Raw genomic sequence first — 17,050 nt, 5'->3', positions numbered from 1 at the left:
CAATACAGGAGGGAAATGTGTGCTCCAATATGGCCGCCTCTATACAGACAACACAGGACGGAAGTGTGTGCTCCAATATGGCCACCTCTATACAGACAACACAGGAAGGAAGTGTGTGCTCCAATATAGCCTCCTCTATACAGGCAACAGAGGAAGGAAGTGTGTGCTCCAATATGGCCGCCTCTATACAGACAATACAGGAAGGAAGTGTGTGCTCCAATATGGCCGCCTCTATACTGACAACACAGGAAGGAAGTGTGTGCTCCAATATGGCCGCCTCTATACAGAAAATACAGGAGGGAAGTGTGTGCTCCAATTTGGCCGCCTCTATACAGACAACACAGGACGGAAGTGTGTGCTCCAATATGGCCGCTACTATAAAGACAATACAGGAGGGAAGTGTATGCTCCAATATGGCCTCCTCTATACCGACAATACAGGAAGGAAGTGTGTGCTCCAACATGGCCTCCTCTATACCGACAATAAAGGAAGGAAGTGTGTGCTCCAATATGGCCTCCTCTATACAGACACCAGAGGAAGGAAGTGTGTGCTCCAACATGGCCTCCTCTATACAGACAACACAGGAAGGAAGTGTGTGCTCCAATATAGCCGCTACTAGACAGACAGTGCAGGATGTGTGCACTCCAATATGGCCGCCTCTATACAGACAATACAGGAGGGAAGTGTGTGCTCCAATATGGCCGCCTCTATACAGACAATACAGGAGGGAAGTGTGTGCTCCAATATGGCCGCCTCTATACAGACAGTACAAGGAAGTGTGTGTTCCAATATGGCCGCCTCTATGCAGACAATACAGGAAGGAAGTGTGTGCTCCAATATGGCCGCCTCTATACAGACAATACAGGAGGGAAGTGTGTGCTCCAATATGGCTGCCTCTATACAGACAATACAGGAGGGAAGTGTATGCTCCAATATGGCCGCCTCTATACAGACAATACTGGAGGGAAGTGTGTGCTCCAATATGGCTGCCTCTATACAGACAATACAGGAGGGAAGTGTATGCTCCAATATAGCCGCCTCTATACAGACAACACAGGAAGGAAGTGTGTGCTCCAATATAGCCGCTACTAGACAGACAGTGCAGGATGTGTGCACTCCAATATGGCCGCCTCTATACAGACAATACAGGAGGGAAGTGTGTGCTCCAATATGGCCGCCTCTATACAGACAATACAGGAGGGAAGTGTGTGCTCCAATATGGCCGCCTCTATACAGACAGTACAAGGAAGTGTGTGCTCCAATATGGCCGCCTCTATACAGACAATACAGGAGGGAAGTGTGTGCTCCAATATGGCCGCCTCTATACAGACAGTACAAGGAAGTGTGTGTTCCAATATGGCCGCCTCTATGCAGACAATACAGGAAGGAAGTGTGTGCTCCAATATGGCCGCCTCTATACAGACAATACAGGAGGGAAGTGTGTGCTCCAATATGGCTGCCTCTATACAGACAATACAGGAGGGAAGTGTATGCTCCAATATGGCCGCCTCTATACAGACAATACCAGAGGGAAGTGTGTGCTCCAATATAGCCGCCTCTATACAGACAATACAGGAAGGAAGTGTGTGCTCCAATATGGCCGCTACTAGACAGACAATACAGGAAGTGTGTGCTCCAATATGGCCGCTACTAGACAGACAGTGCAGGATGTGTGTACTCCAATATGGCCGCCTCTATACTGACAGTACAAGGAAGTGTGCAACTCCAAAACATCCACCCCTGTACAGACCATACAGGAGGGAACTATGTGCTTTAATATGGCCACCCTTATACAGACAATAAAGGAGGCGGAAGTGTGTTGTCTTCAGTATGGCTGCCTCTGTACAGATAATACAGGAAATGTGTGCTCCAATATGGCCTTCACTATAAAGACAGTACAGGGATGAAGTGTGTGCTTCAATATAGTTGCCACTATACAAATAGTACAGAAAGGAAGAGTGTGCTCCAATATGACCACCCATAAACAGACAATACAAGAAAGAAGTATGTGCTTCAATATGGCCACCCTTACATGCACAGCTGCTGAATCTTACAGAAATGTTTCCATTCACTGACCGAAAACATCTTAAAAATGGTGGACATTCAAAACACAAAAATTCCGATTTGTGTTTTTTTTTTTTTTTTGTGCAAAGTTCTTCAAAACGGTGCACGAGTTTCATGAATTTTGTGCAAAATAAAAAATGCTCATCATTTTTGTCTTTTAAACTTTTTGATGCCCTTGTAGAGTAACAAGTTGCATGTCGCAGAAATTACAGGCATACAAAAATGACTTTAGGGGGGACTGGAGTATATTTGCTGAAAAAAATGGCACATTTTTAAAAAGTCGCACTAGATGAATCTGCTGAAAACATTTGGAAACCCCAATCCCTGCCTACATTGGCAAACATAGAAAAAAAAACACAAACCATAAGAGGCGCTGGGGATCTCGAGGGTAGTAGGTGGTTTGCAGTACTCTAAATTACCGGCATGGCTGCTGGACCAGGGTCCTGCAAACCTTTTTGCTCAACTCTAACATTTTTCAACTTACTATATAATATTATATATCTGAATAAATACATCTTAATATATAAAAAAATAAACTTTAACCTACAAATAAAGATGTCTTTCCTGCATGTAATTTTAGTTGCTAATGGGATTTATTCCAGATTTATGATGTTTCCTTTCCTTCCAGACAGCGATGCAATTCTTTATAATTCCCCAGGTTCCTCAAATTTTGCTTTGGGTCAATTCTCTTTACAGCAGCATATAACTAATATATAAAGTACATCCCATCTTGTAGGCAGCGCGATGGGTCCCATAAAGGGCACTGAGCGTCCAGAGCGGGGTCACCAGCAGGGCAGCCAACGTCTGATGGACAGGAATTCTGTTAGAAGCTCTCGGAGAGGAGATGTGAGACGTTTTATGGTTTGGACCTGTGGATGCCTGTCTGGCATGGACTGGAGGGACATTTTTGAGGTCCAAGTTGGGACTTGAGTTTCGCAGAGTTGGCCATGTTGAGAACGTTGTGGAGGATCTGGCTGGGATCAGACTTACAAACTATTTTCATGTAGTTCATTGCCTTCTTGCTTAGTCAGGGGCAACCACAAATCTCAAAATGCGAGTTTCTTTGTAATAGTTGGGTCATTAATAACACATTGTGAACAAATGTCAGGTCACTTATATAAACAGTTAATGAATTTAACAAGGTGTTATGATGTTGGATCCAGGCCGCGGGGTTGTCTGCACTTTTTATGCTTGAATAAAAAATGTTTTCAAGCGGACGATAAAGTGAAAAATTATAAATATAAACACGCAAATATTAACTGCACAAGATCATGTTATGACCAATATTTCTGTCTTTAGGAGTCTGTTTTATGTACCCCATACCCCCCTGATCTCCTCAAGTGCTTATGCATATCGATCAGTAAAGGCAAACCATGCACGTGAGAGAAATCAGCCAGACATGGATTGGTCGACCAACTGATGCGTATTGGGGCATCCCGACTTCCCCCCAACAGATAATGTCAGGGGACATAAGGATCATGCAGTTTGAAATTAATTACGTGACCTCTTTATTCTACCATGCACCTGGCAGCAGCTTACTCCGCTCACCCCATACAGAGCACATGAATTCTTGATCGTTATTAAAGTTCATTTGTATGGTGGAGTTGGAAAAGAAAGTTTACGGATGACAAGGGGTGTCGGTCTCCCCTCTCCGTTCCTCACTTTCTAGGGTTAGTGCATATTACACAATAACTTTAAAAGAAGGGGCTTTGGCTGGGAGGCAGCTTGCTTCTTCTGCAACCTTCAGCTGGGGAGATCAGGCAGGTGGGCACTGCTTCTTTTAGCTAAGTGTTTATTGTAAGACCTTGCATACATAAAACTTTCAAAACTGAAATACAATGAAAACAATGAATAGAATACCTGTTGAGGAATCATCTATATGACCATCCATATATCAACATACTGTACCATTACTTGAGACCCTATATTGGGTAGAGAATGTAGACGTAACCTAATAAAATTTATGGATAGGAGAAACACCGTGAAATGCAGGAACGGAAGATAAGGCATATGACATATGAAAGGAGTAAGGAGTTCATAAGGAGGTCTTTTTGGATTTCAAAGGGGCTTCCTCACCACAGACAACACTTTTTAATATGCGTCCAACTACAGCAGTTCCCATATGAGAAAAAACCTTGTACAATTACCTGATTATGAAAGGATTTGGGGGATTCATTATTGCATAACAGTCAGATCCCCTTCAAAGCTTTGTCAACTCCTTCTGTATTTAGTACTCGTCTGAGTTGGAACTTGAGATAATTAAATATCCTCTCTAGCCTTGTTTTGTCAAGGTATTACCTATTGAATCTGCAGTATGAGAAGTATTTGCCCTGATTCATGAAAAGCATTACTTTAGGATTTTGGGATATGTTGATATAAAAAGAGGTGATGTGGGACCGCGATGGGAACGTATCCTATGCCTGACCCATGACTGAGGATCACTTCATATTTACTTTAGATATACTCTCATTTTGGTTTCTTTTATGTTCATGTTGAAAACTCCACACCCGGTAGATTATAATGTCCGGGCGCAGTAAATCTCTCTGTATCACTACATAATAATTTAACTCGTTTGTGGTTTACAGTCTGCTTTTTAGCTTGTATTATCTGGAGGTTTATGGTGGGAGTCAGGTTACTAATTGTACTTAATACAATCTCCTGTTGTCTGGGCTTGTACAGTGGGACCTTATACTTTTGCCATGGGTTAGTGGTTGAGATGAAAATCATAGAACAGAGCTGACATTAACCTTATGAATGGTCAGACATAATTATTGCTTTGGGTTCACTTGTTCACAGAATACACGTCCAAAACGTAAACTGTTTTTTGTAGGTTTAGTATTTGCTTCATATCTATCGTTTACATTTTTTAAGTATTTTCTTTTAGCCATTCTTGCCCTTTTTCTCGTGATGATATCTTTACATACTTACAGTGCTTTTAGTGGTCATATTTATGAAGATATCCAGCTTTGTGGTATATGTCATTGAAATGTGATATCTCAATTCCACAAGGCCGTCCTTTGGACATTTATGCGTTTGATGTGTAGTGTTTGATTTGGCAGGTTGCTTTTGAGAGGCAGATTTTTAGGTTATGGCCATTTATGTTTGTGTTGCTTTTGTGCACACTAGTTGAAGAGCAGAAAGCAAATGTGAGTCATATCGGCATATTTTATGGAGAGATTCTTAGTACACTATAAGCGGATCACTTTAGGCTTGGTGACGCTTTAGACTATGTTCATACGTAACTAGTTCACAGATTTCCACTCTGAAATCTGCAGTGTTTCTGCATTTGAAATCCATGCACATTTTCCGCACTTGTGCATTTTTATGTGTTTTTGTTGCGGAAGTGCACCAAATTGTAACAACAATTCATGCCAGGCAGCAACAGTTTAACCTGTGGATTTAGGGTCCCCATTGATATGAATGAGTAAAATCTGCACCAGAAAGGCGCATTTCTGCAACAGAAATTGACATGCTGCGGATTTAAAAAAAAAAATGCAACAAAAGCCTATTTACGAAAAAATGTATTCCAGACCAATAGTATCATTTAGATAGGAGAGGACTCAAGATAAATGTGACCTATATAAACTGAGACGTCACGACCTCCAAAGTCAATAAAAATATTATTTTTATTAGAAAAAAAAACGCACAAAACACAATAAAAACAATGCTAGGTAGCAAATGGCACAATGAATATAGAAAAAGTTCCACAAAGTAATAATGAATGAGGTTCACAGAGCTCAAACGAAGGAGACACAAAGGGGTACATGTTTCGCGTGGGCTTCTTCAGGGGGTAGAGCAATCCAAATGTGTGTGTTATATCTATATATAACACCCACGCCAGGTTAGTATAATAGTTGTTAGTGCGCCGTGATAGCCGCACTAGTGTAGTGTTGCGTCCAGCATACCTGGTGACGTGCATGGATCAGAGGGTGCACACACATTTGGATAGGTCTACCCCATGAAGAAGCCCAAGTGAAACGTGCGTTGGGGTATTGCGGAGTACACCCTGGGATATGGGTAAGGTGTTTTAACCTCCTTTTCTTACATAACATGTAGCTTGTGGATTGCTTGTGTTTATATTGTTACAATCAGGTGCAACATTGCAGGTGTGTGTGTGTATGTATATATACAATTTTGTATTATATATTAGTATGAATGTGTGTGTGTGTGTGTGTGTGTGTGTGTATTTATGCTCATGTTTTCCTAACTGGTTTTGAACTTATTATAGCGAAGGGTTTGTCTGGTTACTTTATTTATATGTTTTTACATCTTACCTTTTTGACTTTATACATGGTATTGACCCCTTCCTCCCTCTTTTAATATTGGGTTAATGTATTCTTACACAATTGTATATACTTTTCCTCTGACTACCCTCAGTGTATGCGTCCATACGTCATAATTGAAGGTAATACATTTTTCACCTTTTACACCCATGTACCTCCTTATGGCTCCTTCGTTTCACCTCATTCATTATTACTTTGCTGAACTTTTGTTTCCTATACTCGTTGTTCCATTTGGCATTTTTATTGTGTTTTGTGCTTTTTTCTAATAATAATAGATTTTTATTGACTTTGGAGGTTGTGACGTCTCAGTTTCTATGGTCTGTGCCTTATGTGCAGCCAGTACAGTTTACCGCACTAACACACCTGTAAAACTTGCTGTGATTTTTTTTTTTCCCTGCAGAAGAAAGAAGACGTCTACTTCGTGGTCCTGAGTAAAGAGGAGGGGGCTGGTCTGGGGTTCAGCATTGCCGGAGGAATTGACCTGGAGCAGAAGGCAGTGACTGTAAGTGATTGTCTGATGAATCTTGCGTTTGGTCGGTTCTGCTAATCAGTCAGTCTCAATAGGATTGCTCAGAGCCGTAAAGGGGCGACCAATCTGTTATTATAACTAATGAATGGGCAAAGGGCATCAGATGGAGAAATTAGAACAAAACTGCTGGGTATCATCAACTACCAAAAAACCCCAGCAGATATCGGCCATTGGCACACATAGTGCTGGTCTAAGCAATGTAAAGGCGTTCTTAAAAGAGCGCCTCACCTTTCCACAGGCTGTGCGGGGTATTGCAGCTCAGCCTCATTTTTTTTTTTTATGTAGCAGGGTAAATTCCCAGCGAAGTCCGTCACCTGCAGCTGCTTTACTCTTCACGTGTCTTCGGGCCCCATTTTCCTTGGAGGCAGAGATGACACCTGCTCAGCCGTGGATCACCAGGCGCCGATCCAGTGTGCGGAAAGCACAGAAAAAAATCAGACTGATTGGCAAAGGTTTATGTGCAAAGCTCAGACAAATGGTTTTACCATTACTGGAAATGACTGTGAATATATTCCACATATGCAGATATAATATAAGACGTTCATGCTTCCAAGCCGAAAGTTATACAAGGTCACATTATGGAAGCGGGAAGGGGGTGGCACCATTAAATAACTATGCCGATTGGACATTCAGGGGTCTAGGGGGTCTAGGCCACATGAAGAGTTACAGATATATGGGGGATGTGTATTTAGGGGTGGATATTTGGGAACAAATGGTTTCTGAATTGGTTAAAAAGTGTCTGCGCATTATGATATATACTGTGAGACTTGGAGAGATTGGATTGAATTCCAGGAATCCGATGCCTACCGTCTTACATCAGACTGATGTCACCCACCCTTTTCTCCGGTGTGTTTCTTCCGTACTGATTACGCCCTGGTGGCCGAGCGAGATGGCCCTGCCCTGGTGGCCGAGCGAGATGGCCCTGCCCTGGTGGCCGAGCGAGATGGCCCTGCCCTGGTGGCCTAGCTTCAGGCCACTTTAGGAGGGTTGTCGATGGAAGTGGAGCTGACCCCTTGATGCAAGGATCTATACATTGGCTTTCATGCCTTACTGATGATGTGTCTCTTATGTGCAATGGTAGAGGGGCATCCACATTGGTAGAGCGCCAGGGTGGTCTCCTAGAATCCGATGCCACATGCTGGCCCTGTACACACCTACATACAGCCCATCGGTTGTAATCATTCATCCATTATCCTGCTCTTTCAGGTGCACAGAGTCTTTTCCAAAGCCACAACTTCTTGTGACTCCATCGTAGATCGAGGAGACCGCATCCTATCAATCAATGGCTGCTCTCTACAAGGAGCAGCTCACGGAGATGCCCTGAGCGCTCTACACCGAGCCAAGCTGAACAGAGAGGCCGTCATCGTGATCCGAAAGGAGAGCGACAGCGAGAGGCCGAACAGACCAGACACGTCTGGGACGGGAGGAAGACACCCAACATCTGGAAGGGATGTCTCGATGGCAACCGATGCAGGTAGGAGGTTAAACTGGGGACACGTGGAAATCATATCAAGTCGCATTTGTTTCACATTATGGCCGGGAGGCTTCTCGCCATCTAATGAAATGCACATTACACATCGCCTTCTCCTCCTCACAACTAATCAGCCTCACTTCTGCCGTTCGGGGAATCTTACCTGTCTTTAGTTATTTTTTAGAAAAGTATATAATGAAGAAAGCGATAGGATGGAGCTCCGCCATGCAGGAAGGCGACTCGTAACACAGCAGCTCGTTAGGAGGTCACAATATCCGGGTATAACGCCCGGCAAGCCGTGGCCGATCTTTGTCGGAGCGGTGCTCAAATTTGCAATAATTTTTGGATAGTGAAAGGCTAATTGCAAAAATTGCAGCACAATTTTACAGCAATTTATCACAATTTTCTGTTTTCGTATATAATCAGACTACATAACGAACACAATATAATATGCTACGTACCCGTCACATACCATGTGTCTGCCTGGGTGATAGGACCGGCATCTCCGGCCTTCACTGGCAGATTTTAGTAGGAAATCCAGTTTGTTCCTAATGCATGGTGGAGAAATTCTCAAATTTGCATCTGCGACCCCTGTGAAAGATACAAACAAAGAATTCTGTACATCCGATATAAAATACTAACAATCATCATTCTGCATTTCCTATTTGAGAGAACCAGGAGCGATCCTAAATGGGGTTGAGCTGCAATACCTGACACAGCCTGTAGACAGATGTGGTGCTGTTTCTGGGGGAAAAAATATTCGGTCTTCATTTCAGTCAACCCCTTCAACACTGGGCAGTGTCTGCAGACGCACCTTATAGTCCAGCTTCTTCTCTAGTATACCCCAAGTACAGTACATGTAGAGCTTTTTATAAGCCCAGATAAAGGTGTTCAACATAGTAAGTACCAAAGGTAACCTGAGGAGGTAGCAGGCGGGCAGTAAGTGTTTTTCCCTACAGCTCCACCACAGGGCAACTGAAGCATTACAACGTAAATAGACACATTGTGATCACAAACATGTTTGGTCCTCAAGAAAAGCTTTTAGATTGAGGGTCCTGAACGTAGCACCCCCCCCCCTTTCAGTGTTAATCCTGAATGTAGCCATCAGCTTTCATTCGCTGTCCATCAGAGCAGACCACATGTAAGCCCCCTGACAAGCTGTGATGGGGGTCTGGCCCCTCTGTGCCTTTTCTTGTTAGTTTTGGAAAATGTGCAGAACTGGGATTGTACAAAATGCAGACAACTTCCTTTCCTACTGTACATTAAAGAGCAATCATGTATCACGCCCGGTGTCTAGAGCTCTGCAAACACTCGGAGCGGTTCCCGGTGTGCGGAGCCTTTGTCCGGCCATGTTTACACAGGTTGAAGTCTTTACTAAGACATCAGAAATGTTCCCCAGAATGTGAGGACGCGGCTGCTGCCTGGTGTCAGGAACCCGAAATTATAGCACACTGGTAATTATTACAGCATGAGCGCCTCCTGGTAAATCTTAAGTCAGGGCAGTACTGCAGGAGACAAGTGCATGAATAACAATTCCATAAACTGATAAAAGGGCCTGATATACTCAGGAACGCTGATTTGAACAATAGGACATCAGTCTTGATTCAGTTGTGATTTATGTGGGTGTATGATTTGTTCTGGACTATCCTCAGTCTAGCAGAAGATTTAATCCTTGGTCCGCCCGTTGAGTTATGCTGAGGTCTTGTTCACACTTAAGGTTCAGGTTCCATGTGAATACAAAGTTATTAGCACTGCAGAGACCCAACAACCTGGCAGAAGGCCCTCCTTTCCCACCATTTTTTATTTCCCTTTTCCCTACCTTTGTTACCTTTTTGTTCCCTGTCCTTCATTTCCACTTTCCTTTCCCATTGTTTAATTTACTTCTTTTTGTTGCATTATGTTCCTTCCTTCAATTTCTCCCAGTTTGTTCCCTATCATTTCTTTCTCTCCCTTCCTCCCTTCCTTTCTTCCCTTTCTTAGCTCTTTTCTTTTTGCTTTTCTTTAATTTCTTCCTTCCATTCTCTTATGTTTCTTTCTTTATCTGTCCATTCTTTCCTTCTTCTATTTTTCCTTTCTTACCTTTATTTCCTTAATTATTATTTAATTCTTATTTTATCTTTACTTTGCTTGTCTTTCTTCTCATCCCTTTCCTCTTCTTCCCTCTCTTCCCTTTCCTCTTCTTCCTTCTGTTCACTTTTCTTTCCTCTTTTTCCTTTTCATCTCTTCCCTTTCCTTTTATTATTCTTCCTTCTCTTCCCATTCCTTTCCTCTTCTTCCTTCTCTTCCCTTTCCTCTTCTTCCCTCTATTCCGTTTCCTTTCCTCTTCCTACCTCTTTATCTTTCCTTTTTTCCTCTCTTCTTCTTCCCTCTCTTCTCTTTTCTTTCCTCTTTCTTCTTCCCTCTCTTCCTTTCCTCTTCTTCCCTCTCTTCTTTTCCTCCTCTTCCCTCTCTTCCTTTCCTCTTCTTCCCTCTCTTCCTTTCCTCTTCTTCCCTCTCTTCCTTTCCTCTTCTTCCCTCTCTTCCTTTCCTCTTCTTCCCTCTCTTCCTTTCCTCTTCTTCCCTCTCTTCCTTTCCTCTTCTTCCCTCTCTTCCTTTCCTCTTCTTCCCTCTCTTCCTTTCCTCTTCTTCCCTCTCTTCCTTTCCTCTTCTTCCCTCTCTTCCTTTCCTCTTCTTCCCTCTCTTCCTTTCCTCTTCTTCCCTCTCTTCCTTTCCTCTTCTCCCCTCTCTTCCTTTCCTCTTCTCCCCTCTCTTCCTTTCCTCTTCTCCCCTCTCTTCCTTTCCTCTTCTCCCCTTTCTTCCTTTCCTCTTCTCCCCTCTCTTCCTTTCCTCTTCTCCCCTCTCTTCCTTTCCTCTTCTCCCCTCTCTTCCTTTCCTCTTCTCCCCTCTCTTCCTTTCCTCTTCTCCCCTCTCTTCCTTTCTTCTTCTCCCCTCTCTTCCTTTCTTCTTCTCCCCTCTCTTCCTTTCCTCTTCTCCCCTCTCTTCCTTTCCTCTTCTCCCCTCTCTTCCTTTCCTCTTCTCCCCTCTCTTCCTTTCCTCTTCTCCCCTCTCTTCCTTTCCTCTTCTCCCCTCTCTTCCTTTCCTCTTCTCCCCTCTCTTCCTTTCCTCTTCTCCCCTCCTTCCTTTCCTTTCCTCTTCTCCCCTCCTTCCTTTCCTTTCCTCTTCTCCCCTCCTTCCTTTCCTTTCCTCTTCTCCCCTCTTTCCTTTCCTTTCCTCTTCTCCCCTCTCTTTCCTTTCCTTTCCTCTTCTCCCCTCTCTTTCCTTTCCTCTTCTCCCCTCTCTTTCCTTTCCTCTTCTCCCCTCTCTTTCCTTTCCTCTTCTCCCCTCTCTTTCCTTTCCTCTTCTCCCCTCTCTTTCCTTTCCTCTTCTCCCCTCTCTTTCCTTTCCTCTTCTCCCCTCTCTTTCCTTTCCTCTTCTCCCCTCTCTTTCCTCTCCTCTTCTCCCCTCTCTTTCCTCTCCTCTTCTCCCCTCTCTTTCCTTTCCTCTTCTCCCCTCTCTTTCCTTTCCTCTTCTCTCCTCTCTTTCCTTTCCTCTTCTCCCCTCTCTTTCCTTTCCTCTTCTCCCCTCTCTTTCCTTTCCTCTTCTCCCCTCTTTCCTTTCCTCTTCTCCCCTCTCTTTCCTTTCCTCTTCTCCCCTCTCTTTCCTTTCCTCTTCTCCCCTCTTTCCTTTCCTCTTCTCCCCTCTCTTTCCTTTCCTCTTCTCCCCTCTCTTTCCTTTCCTCTTCTCCCCTCTCTTTCCTTTCCTCTTCTCCCCTCTCTTTCCTTTCCTCTTCTCCCCTCTCTTTCCTTTCCTCTTCTCCCCTCTCTTTCCTTTCCTCTTCTCCCCTCTCTTTCCTTTCCTCTTCTCTCCTCTCTTTCCTTTCCTCTTCTCCCCTCTCTTTCCTTTCCTCTTCTCCCCTCTCTTTCCTTTCCTCTTCTCTCCTCTCTTTCCTTTCCTCTTCTCCCCTCTCTTTCCTTTCCTCTTCTCCCCTCTCTTTCCTTTCCTCTTCTCCCCTCTCTTTCCTTTCCTCTTCTCCCCTCTCTTTCCTTTCCTCTTCTCCCCTCTCTTTCCTTTCCTCTTCTCCCCTCTCTTTCCTTTCCTCTTCTCCCCTCTCTTTCCTTTCCTCTTCTCCCCTCTCTTTCCTTTCCTCTTCTCCCCTCTCTTTCCTTTCCTCTTCTCCCCTCTCTTTCCTTTCCTCTTCTTCTTCCATCTCTTCCCCTTCTTTCCTTTCCTGTCTTTCATTCATTCCTTTTCCTCAGTGACATTTAGCCTCTTGAAGATTTGTACTTGTATTTCCTTTCATTACTTAACCTCTAATTATAGTTTCCAAGCATTTTCTTGAACAAGGGAACAGAAATACTGCTGTAATGAAGATCAACCTGATGAAGAAATATTCTGACATGTAAATGAGAGCAGAAGACACGAGGCTGTAGAGAATCATTACTAGCCGAGGACTATCATTACTTTATCATCTTGCAGGTCCTAGTGGCCCTTGGAGAGAGGGGCCCTGCCCTGGGTGACCGCCTTTGCTAGAGCGATAGCTTTGCTCGAGTTACCCTGTCTAGCACCGTGATGGGGACATTTTGGTGACTGCTATGTTCCCCTCCGTTCTGTGTACACCCCCGTATATGTGACCAGTTTACTAGCAGCAGCAATCCACAGGACATGTCCAGGAGAATGGGAGCAGTAGTTTCTCTGGGACCAGGACGCGCGTGTTACCAAACGCTCAGCTCCTCTAAATTCCAGAATAAATGTTGTTACTCTCATGTAAATCTTGCGTGAGTCTTGTAGTTTCCATTTGGAGCACAGATGGGAGCTGTTAGGGACGTAGCTCTTATTACTCCAGGACTCAGCCTCGGTGGAACTGACAAGTTGCTATTTTTCCACAAACCCGTTTTTGCCCCTCTAAATAATAATGAATAATCTTTATAGTTTATCAATGTGATTTGCAATTTCATCCAAGATGTGATCTGCATTTCTTACTTTACTGCGCCAAATAGTTAGATAAACGGCAGAACAGAGAATAGAGAATTTACCGATCTGCAGTTTACTTGTCTTGTACTAATTCTAAATTACATCCTGTATTATACTCCAGAGCTGCACTCGCTATTCTGCTGATGGAGTCACTGTGTACACACATTACATTACTGATCCTGTGTTACATCCTGTATTATACTCCAGAGCTGCACTCTCTATTCTGCTGGTGCAGTCACTGTGTACATACATTACATTACTGATCCTGTACTGATCCTGAGTTACCTCCTGTATTATACTCCAGAGCTGCACTCGCTATTCTGCTGGTGCAGTCAATGTGTACATACATTACATTACTGATCCTGAGTTACATCCTGTATTATACTCCAGAGCTGCACTCACTATTCTGCTGGTGCAGTCACTGTGTACATACATTACATTACTGATCCTGTACTGATCCTGAGTTACCTCCTGTATTATACTCCAGAGCTGCACTCGCTATTCTGCTGGTGCAGTCAATGTGTACATACATTACATTACTGATCCTGAGTTACATCCTGTATTATACTCCAGAGCTGCACTCACTATTCTGCTGATGCAGTCACTGTGTACATACATTACATTACTGATCCTGTACTGATCCTGAGTTACATCCTGTATTATACTCCAGAGCTGCACTCACTATTCTGCAGATGCAGTCACTGTGTACATACATTGCATTACTGATCCTGTACTGATCCTGAGTTACATCCTGTATTATACTCCAGAGCTGCACTCACTATTCTGCTGGTGCAGTCAATGTGTACATACATTACATTACTGATCCTGAGTTACATCCTGTATTATACTCCAGAGCTGCACTCACTATTCTGCTGGTGCAGTCACTGTGTACATACATTACATTACTGATCCTGTACTGATCCTGAGTTACATCCTGTATTATACTCCAGAGCTGCACTCACTATTCTGCAGATGCAGTCACTGTGTACATACATTGCATTACTGATCCTGTACTGATCCTGAGTTACATCCTGTATTATACTCCAGAGCTGCACTCACTATTCTGCTGGTGCAGTCAATGTGTACATACATTACATTACTGATCCTGAGTTACATCCTGTATTATACTCCAGAGCTGCACTCACTATTCTGCTGGTGCAGTCACTGTGTACATACATTACATTACTGATCCTGTACTGATCCTGAGTTACCTCCTGTATTATACTCCAGAGCTGCACTCGCTATTCTGCTGGTGCAGTCAATGTGTACATACATTACATTACTGATCCTGAGTTACATCCTGTATTATACTCCAGAGCTGCACTCACTATTCTGCTGATGCAGTCACTGTGTACATACATTACATTACTGATCCTGTACTGATCCTGAGTTACATCCTGTATTATACTCCAGAGCTGCACTCACTATTCTGCAGATGCAGTCACTGTGTACATACATTACATTACTGATCCTGTACTGATCCTGAGTTACATCCTGTATTATACTCCAGAGCTGCACTCACTATTCTGCTGGTGCAGTCACTGTGTACATACATTACAGTAGGGGTTATACATGACTTGAGATCTCTGCTCCGCTGCTTCCATCTGGATGAATGGAGGATACAGTGTGTCTATCTGCGCTGTACAGTGTCTGATATTTGCAGGCTGCAGCTTCTCGTGGAGCTCCTGTCAGAGGTGGCCATAATCCCGGCTCGCCCTCCAATGAAGCAGTCTTGCTTGATTCGGGAACAATGGTGACTAATAAGGGTTGTGTTGGTTGCAGCTGGCGTGGATCTGCAGGACGCCGTCTGTGTGGAGCTGCACAAGACCTCGGCCGGGCTCGGCTTCAGTCTGGACGGAGGAAAAGCTTCTATTTACGGGGACCGGCCGCTGTTCATCAAAAGGATATTTAAAGGTTGGTTTTATGTGTGCGGCACCGGTACACAGTGACAGGGTCATGACACACCCACACCTGATGTACTTACTGTGAAAATCCATGCCAGGATAGTTGTATAATCCTGATAATGAAAATGAGCATATTACACATCCAGCTGAAGGAGGAGAGCGCTCAGGAGTCCATTTGTATTCAGTTTCCTCCCATCAAGCCTGACTGACGGCTGCAGCTTGTACTGATAAGTGTGAGATCCTAGCAGCAGGGAGGAGGGACACTGAGGAGCTGTCAATTAGGCTAGGTGGGTGGAGGTCGGGCACCTGGGAGGAGGGACATGAAGGAGCTGACAAGTCTAGGTGAACAGAGATTCAGCAGCAGGGAGGAGGGACACTGAGGAGCTGTCAATTAGGCTAGGTGGGTGGAGGTCGGGCACCTGGGAGGAGGGACATGAAGGAGCTGACAAGTCTAGGTGAACAGAGATTCAGCAGCAGGGAGGATGGACACTGAGGAACTGCCAGTTAGGCTAGGTGGGAAGAAATTCAGCAGGAACAGGATGGAGGGACACTGAGGGGTTGTCAATCAGATCTTAGATATGCTGAGGCTGAAGTACTTACTATGAAAATGCTGCCAGAATAGGTGAGTAGAGATTCAGCAGCAGGGAGGAGGGACACTTAGGAACTTCCAATCAGTCTAGGTGGGATAAAATTCAGCAGGAGGGAGAAGGGACACTGGTGAGCTGTCAATCAGGCTAGGTGGACAGAGATTCAGCAGCAGGGAGAAGGGACACACAGGAGCTGTCGATCAGGGTAGGTGGGCTGAGATCGGGCAGCAAAGAGGAGGGACATGAAGGAGCTGACGGTCTAGGTCAGGGGTCTCAAACTCAGCTGGGCATATGGGCCGCATACGGAAAAACATTTAATTTGGGGGGCCGCATTATTTGCATGACAAAGTGACATTTTTAGTGATACCATTTTATTTTCTATACACCTTTTGAACTGGTCCTCATCTTGAAGACATGGTCTCCCCTCCAGGTCCCCCATATTGCAGACATGATTTCCCCTCCAGGTCCCCCATATTTGCAGACATGGTCTCCCATCCAGGTCCCCCATATTTGCAGACATGGTCTCCCATCCAGGTCTCCCATCCAGGTCCCCCATATTTGCAGACATGGTCTCCCATCCAGATCCCCCATATTTGCAGACATGGTCTCCCATCCAGGTCCCCCATATTGCAGACATGGTCTCCCATCCAGGTCCCCCATATTGCAGACATGGTCTCCCATCCAGGTCCCCCATATTGCAGACATGGTCTCCCATCCAGGTCCCCCATATTGCAGACATGGTCTCTCATCCAGGTCCCTCATATTGCAGACATGGTCTCTCATCCAGGTCCCCCATATTGCAGACATGGTCCCCATATTGCAGACATGGTCTCCCATCCAGGTCCCCCATATTGCAGACATGGTCCCCCATATTGTAGACATGGTCCCCCATCTTGGTCCTTATCTTGCAGACATGTCCCCCATATTGGTCCTTATCTTGCAGACATGTCCCCCATATTTGCAGACATGGTCTCCCATCCAGGTCCCCCATATTTGCAGACATGGTCTCCCATCCAGGTCCCCCATATTTTCAGACATGGTCTCCCATCCAGATCCCCCATATTTGCAGACATGGTCTCCCATCCAGGTCCCCCATATTGCAGACATGGTCTCCCATCCAGGTCCCCCATATTGCAGACATGGTCTCCCATCCAGGTCCCCCATATTGCAGACATGGTCTCCCATCCAGGTCCCCCATATTGCAGACATGGTCTCTCATCCAGGTCCCCCATATTGCAGACATGGTCCCCATATTGCAGACA

The 17,050-nt window shown here is 44.6% G+C and overlaps 1 protein-coding gene across 5 annotated transcripts in view; it reads left to right on the top strand.

The window, feature by feature from the left end:
* The window catches only part of PDZD2 (PDZ domain containing 2), a 265,174-nt gene that overhangs the window by 242,471 nt on the left and 5,653 nt on the right, over positions 1–17,050 (top strand). For all 5 annotated transcript variants that reach the window (XM_073681359.1, XM_073681382.1, XM_073681375.1 and 2 more), the window contains 3 exons: positions 6,748–6,849; positions 8,083–8,350; positions 15,080–15,211. In XM_073681359.1, coding sequence (XP_073537460.1) covers positions 6,748–6,849; positions 8,083–8,350; positions 15,080–15,211 — 502 coding nt within the window. The remainder of the gene's footprint in view (positions 1–6,747; positions 6,850–8,082; positions 8,351–15,079; positions 15,212–17,050) is intronic.

This window comes from Phyllobates terribilis, unplaced genomic scaffold, assembly GCF_046119375.1.
Source record: "Phyllobates terribilis strain yellow unplaced genomic scaffold, ASM4611937v1 Scaffold_1__5_contigs__length_1240528914, whole genome shotgun sequence".
Classification (NCBI taxonomy): domain Eukaryota; kingdom Metazoa; phylum Chordata; class Amphibia; order Anura; family Dendrobatidae; genus Phyllobates; species Phyllobates terribilis.
This window is presented reverse-complemented; position numbering and strand designations above follow the sequence as displayed.